This window comes from Podarcis bocagei, assembly GCF_964188305.1.
Source record: "Podarcis bocagei genome assembly, chromosome: 10".
NCBI classification, from domain to species: Eukaryota; Metazoa; Chordata; class Lepidosauria; order Squamata; family Lacertidae; genus Podarcis; species Podarcis bocagei.
Window position 1 is genome coordinate 1,550,235 of NC_138135.1, and position 6,000 is coordinate 1,556,234.

Sequence of the window (6,000 nt, forward strand, 5' to 3'; positions counted from 1 at the left end):
CCCGTTCCTTCCAGACGGGGCACCGGAAAGAGGTGGGGCAGATTCACAGGGGAGAGGGCTACAGAATATCAGTTTCTGGAACGCGTTCCTAGTTCCCCTTTGGGGCACCTGGCTGCCCCCGTGAGAGCATCAGGCCCGACTCACCTGGTCTTCTCAGGCTGCCCTTTCTTTTCGTTCTTTTTTTATAAAAGATATTTATTAGAATTTTACAAACAATAAAAAGTTACAGAATTAAGAATAAAAAATAGAACAGAATAACAATAATAAAAGAAAAAGAGATACAAAAATACAAAGACAAAATACATAAAATGTAAAAAGAAAGTTAAACAAATAGAAAAAAAGAATCAATATTTTCATGTCTTATATTTCAATTACTTGTTTCCTGACCTCCTCACACCCCCCTTTTTTGTATTCCAGTTCAGATATTTAATTCAGCAAATCCTTACCCTCTATCATTTATCTTTACTTAATGTCTTAACCTATTTATAACTATGTATTTCCAACCATTGTCAATCCGTATTTACATATTCTTAGTAATCTTTTTACCAATACTGCTTATTTTCAATCCAACATCCCTTTAACATTCATTAATTTTACAGTATTTCTGCCCTTTCTCCCCGCAGCGTCCCATCGTGGAATTCTCCCTGGAGGACCGCCGGAAGTTGAAGCTGAAGGAGCAGCGAGCCCAGCGCAGCCTGGTAGGAATAATAATAATAATAATAATAATAATAATAATAATACTCCACCCATCTGGCTGAGGAGCAGGAGGTACCCTAGAACCCCACAGAGTTGGAGGGGGGACCCCCAGGCTTATCTCGTCCACCCCCCAGCAATGAAGCAATCGCAGTCAGATGCTCCTCCGACCTCGGCCTTCTGAGAAGGAGGCGCCGTTACTGCGAGTGGCTGCCGAGGGCAAGCGAAGGGGGAATCCTACACCAGGGAGAGGAACCGGTGAGGACTCAGCCCTGGCAAGAGGCCTTTGCAGCTCTGGGGGTGTCCAGCTTTGCGACACGGGTAGCGCTGTGGTCCAAAACACTGAGCCTCTTGGGCTTGCCGATTGGAAGGTCGGCGGTTCGAATCCCCGCAATGACGGGGTGAGCTCCCGTTGCTCGGTCCCAGCTCCTGCCAACCTAGCAGTTCGAAAGCATGCCAGCGCAAGTAGATAAATAGATTTACCACTGTGGCAGGAAGGTAAATGGTGTTTCCATGCACTCTGGTTTCCACCACAGTGTTCTGTTGCGCCAGAAGTGGCTTAGTCCTGCTGGCCACATGGCCCGGAAAGCTGTCTGTGGACAAACTCCGGCTCCCTCGGCCTGAAAGCGAGATGAGCGCCGCAACCCCATAGTCGCCTTTGACTGGACTTAACCGTCCAGGGGTCCTTTCCTTTTACCAGCTTTGCAGCCTCCTGGGAAGTCTCATAGGGTGCTGTTTGGGGCCAGGGTCCTGACCCGCAGGGCAGAGGGCTCTGTGCGTTCTGCCCCCCTGCAGTGGTTTCCCCAGGCAGGTGGGAAAGTTCTGCTTAGCCCCTGGAGTCATCCTCAGCCTGCGTGCTGCCCCTTTGTTTGTGGGGTCCTGCCGTTGCACCTCCAAACTTACCTTCCCACTTTGTCTTTAGAGGAGTTGAGTGGCTGGAAACCAAACGCTCCGTTTTCCTTCTGAATCATAATTCCTGTTGCTCCTCTCTTCTTTCACCTTTTGACTGGTCAGGAATTGGTTTAATTATTAGCCCATGGCCGCTTTTATTGCCGTTTTTCACGCAAAGGAGGTTGTGGACTCTCCTTCCTTGGAGGTTTTAAATAGAAAGTGAAAATCTGGACTGAAAAGTTGTTGATTTAATGTCCAGGTTTTCCCAGACATTAAAGAAATTCCTGCTCAGACGCAGTTCCTGACGGCTGAATCCTGGTCGTATCCGGATGTATGGCCACCCTATTTTTAAGCAGAGGTCAGATGACCATCTGTCTGGGATGCTTTGGCTGTCATTCCTGCATTGCAGGGGGTTGGTCTGGATGACCCTCGGGGGTCCCGCACGACTCTGCAGTTCTACGATTCTTGGAATATTGCAAACGGCTCTGTGATCCTGATGCACGGTTTTCATTTCATTTCATTTCATTCTCGGTTTGTATACCGCCTTTCTATATTACTTTGCGCGAGGCAGTCTACAAGCTGGGGAAACAACAAAATAGGCAGCAAAGATCGCAAACGTCTGATCCAGCGTACAAAACGTCATACTGGAATCATAACTTTGAAATAAGCAACATATCTCAGATAAAGCAATATTCAGTATTCCATTATAATATACTGTACAGTCATACCTCACGTTACAGCCACTTCAGGTTATGTTTTTTCTGGTTACGGACCGCCGGAACCCAGAAGTACTGGAACGGGTTACTTCCAGGTTTCGACAGTCACACATGCGCAGAAGCGCCGAATTGCAACCCGCTCGTGCACAGACGCGAGTTGCGAACCTGCATCCCGCACAGATCACGTTTGCAACCCAAGCGTCCATTGTAATAGTAAACACTAAAGGTAAGGGGACCCCTGACCATCAGGTCCAGTCGTGGCCGACTCTGGGGTTGCGGTGCTCATCTCGCTTTACTGGCCGAGGGAGCCGGTGTCCAGCTTCCGGGTCATGTGGCCAGCAGGACTAAGCCGCTTCTGGCAAACCAGAGCAGCGCATGGAAACGCCATTTACCTTCCCACCAGAGTGGTACCTATTTATCTACTTGCACTTTGACGTGCTTTCGAACTGCTAGGTTGGCAGGAGCAGGGACCAAGCAATGGGAGCTCACCCCGTTGTTACCAAACTACAATCCATAAAAATAATGGGTGCTCTGGGGGGAGAGGGGGATATTTGGTATTTGAAAGAGAAGTGGGTGCCCTCCCTCCCTGAGCTCCCTTGGGGTCCTTCAGTGGGACAAACCTTCCCTGCCCCCCCTTTTCTCCTGTGCAGCAAAAGCTGAGGCAGAAGCAGCCCCCTGAGGAGGCGGCCAGCAAGCAGCCCAACGCCAGCGCCTCCGAAAAGCCAGCCAGAAGGCGGAAGAAGAAACCCCCCAAGGCCAAAGAAGCGGAGGGGGCTTCTCAGGGGCACGAGGACCCGCCAGAGCCCCCCGAGAAGAAGCCCAGGGTCTCCCCGGCAGCCAAGCAGCAGCATCCGGAAGCCCCCCGGCCGGCGGAGGGGGCCGTGCCCTGGGCAGGTTTCCAGACGCGGGCGGAAGTGGAACAGGTGGAGCTGCCGGACGGCAGGAAGCGACGCAAAGTCCTGCCTCTGCCCTCCAAACGGGGGCCCAAGATCAGGTAATAGCCAAAACAAGAAGGGGGGCGGGGAGTATATGAGCCTATGGGGGGGAAGCAGGGCGCTGCCGCCACCACTCACAGACATCCCGCTGCTCTGTGTCAAGGCCTCAGGACCCGCCTGCCTGCCCCCTGCCTCAGTTTCCCTTCCGTCTTTGCCCTTCTCTCCCCCCCCCATTTCCAGGAGTTTTCCCGCTAAGGGAGCACAGAGAAAGGGCCATGTTCCATCATGTGCATCCTTTCGGGGGGGGGCATGTCCCCGTGGGGGGCAGGGCAAGGTGAAGTGGGCGGAGCAATGGGGGCAGTTCTGGCACGGGGGGGGGGGCATTCCGGCCACTTGGAAAGCGGCGGTTTTTGCAGCAACACAATACACAGCCCTTTCCTTCCGGGCAAGGAAGAAACTCCATCCCAGTTGTGGGATGTGTTGCAGCCAGGCGAGGGCGCTGGAGGGAGAGGGTCTCTGGGGGGGGCGCATTTGGCCCCTGCGCTCCAGGATCCCCACAGGGCAGGGTCTGGTCAGGGGGCTACCCAGAGCCTGTCTCCCTGGGGGTGTGGTGTGCATTGAAGGGGGAGGGGGAGCTGGAGGGGAGTTGGGAAGGTGTTCCGGGGGGGGGGGTGAATCAGCAGCCCCCTCTGGGGTCCTGGGTCTCCCCCGGATCAGGGAGAGCAGCCATGGCCAGGTCTCTCCCTCCGTCTGCTGAGCTGCGTCTCTCTCTTGGCAGGAAGCGGGACAAGGGAAGAGTGAAGCCCCCCGCAAAGAAGATGGCCCCCTCTGGCCCAACGCGCAGGCAGGAGAAGACCAGCCAGGGACTCAAGCAGGTCAGTCGGTTGTGGGGAAATGGGGGGGGGCGGCCTCTTTCATGCCAACAGCCAAGGGTTGGTCAAGATTTACAGGACTGCCTCTCCTGGTCTGCCCCGCAGAGGACCTTAAGGTCCATGAATAACCCTAGTTTAGAGGTCCCAGGCCCTAAGGAAGTCAGACTATCCTCCACCAGGGCCAGGGCCTTCTCAGTGATGGCTCCAACCTGGTGGAATGCTCTGTCCCAGAAGACCAGGGCTCTGCAGGATTTAACCTCCTTCTGCCGGGCCTGTAAGACAATAAAACAGAAGGGTGTGATGGGTTTTAAGGTAAAGGTAAAGGGACCCCTGACCATTAGGTCCAGTCATGACCGACTCTGGGGTTACGGCACTCATCTCGCTTTACTGGCCGAGGGAGCCAGCGTACAGCTTCCAGGTCATGTGGCCAGCATGACTAAGCCGCTTCTGGCGAACCTGAGCAGCACAGGGAAATGCCATTTCCCTTCCTGCCAGAGCAGTACTTGCACTTTTGAAGTGCTTTTGAACTGCTAGGTTGGCAGGAGCAGGGACCGAGCAACGGGAGCTCACTCTGTCGTGGGGATTCGAATCGCCGACCTTCTGATCGGCAAGCCCTAGGTTCTGGTTTCATCCACAGCGCCACCCGCGTCCCACGTGATGGGTTTTAGGAGCCCCTTAATGCCTGATGGAATCCAGTTAGCTCAGCTGGTTGGAGCGTGGTTGGTGCCGATTATTCCTTGCAAACAGCACGCAGAAGGGTGTTTTGACCATCAGCCTTGACCTTCCTGAAACCAACTGAGGGCCCCATGTTCCCCATCCCTGGCTTGAAAGATGAAGCCAGCCAATGGGATTTTTTGGGGAGGGGGCAAGGCAACTTCCGCATGGATTCCCGTAACCCAGAGCTGAAACTGCAAAAATCAGAGAAGCTCGGAAAACCCGGTGGATATGCCTGTCTTCTGACCCATTTGCAGAACCCTTGAATTTTGCAGAGGAGAGGGACCCCGTGGTCATCTAGTCCAACCCGCTGCGATGCAGGAAGGTTATGCTGGACAAATTTCTCCTCCCCGGGGAAGGGGGTGCCGGAGATAAAACCTCCTTTGCTGCTTTCCACCGGCTCTCTCCTCCCTTCTCCCCTGCCCCCTGACTTTGCCCGAGTGCCTCTGCCCCCAACCTCCCTGTCCAAACCGTGGGGCGCCCCCTTCCTGACGCAGCTCTCCTCCTCCTCGCAGGCGCCCAGGAAGCAACCTCGGGGGAAGCGCAGCCAGGCGGAGACCCGCTTTGAGCAGCTGGTGGAGCAGTACAAACGCAAGATCCTGGGCGGCGGTGGCGGCAACAAGGCTGCGGCGTCAGCCAGGAGGAGCAAATGGTTTGAGGGCTGAGGGAAGCCCTGGGGGAGACTGGGGGGGGGGAGGGACGGCTGGCTGGGGCTGAGCCCAAGCAAGGGCAGCGTCCACCCCTCCACCCCCATCTCTGCCTTCTCGGACTACTGGACTGTGCAAGGAAGCAGCCAAGAGCCTCCTGAGGGGAGGGTCTGGTCCCCAAGGTGCCCCCCTCTGCTGGCCAAGGCTAGTTGGCAGATTTTTCGGGAAGCGCTTGCAGGACCCAGGATCAGGGAGAGACACACACACCAGCGGAACAGGGTGAAAATTTGCCCCATATATTTTTGCCATCTCTGACCGAGAGAGGCCTGTGTTGTTATCATCGCAAACATTTTTTAATAAAAGAGTTTTATTAAAAATCTACCTTCCCCCCCCCCCCCAGGAACAGAGGGAGTCTCTGGGAACCACCTCCCTCGCTCAGTCCCAGAACAGGGCTGAGGGGAGGCTCTCTGCCCCCCCAGATGTCGCCGCCCCCCCCCACTGCCCTCCACCTCTGGGCATGGTTGGCTAGCGG

General features: G+C 54.9%; 1 protein-coding gene across 1 annotated transcript in view; it reads left to right on the forward strand.

Moving 5' to 3' along the window:
• RBM28 (RNA binding motif protein 28) overlaps positions 1–5,624 on the forward strand; it is a 28,676-nt gene extending 23,052 nt beyond the window's left edge. Inside the window, exons 16-19 of the mRNA XM_081210590.1 lie at positions 624–698; positions 2,951–3,294; positions 4,014–4,110; positions 5,337–5,624. Coding sequence (XP_081066716.1) covers positions 624–698; positions 2,951–3,294; positions 4,014–4,110; positions 5,337–5,486 — 666 coding nt within the window. The 3' untranslated portion in view covers positions 5,487–5,624. The remainder of the gene's footprint in view (positions 1–623; positions 699–2,950; positions 3,295–4,013; positions 4,111–5,336) is intronic.
• The last annotated feature ends 376 nt before the right edge of the window (positions 5,625–6,000 follow it).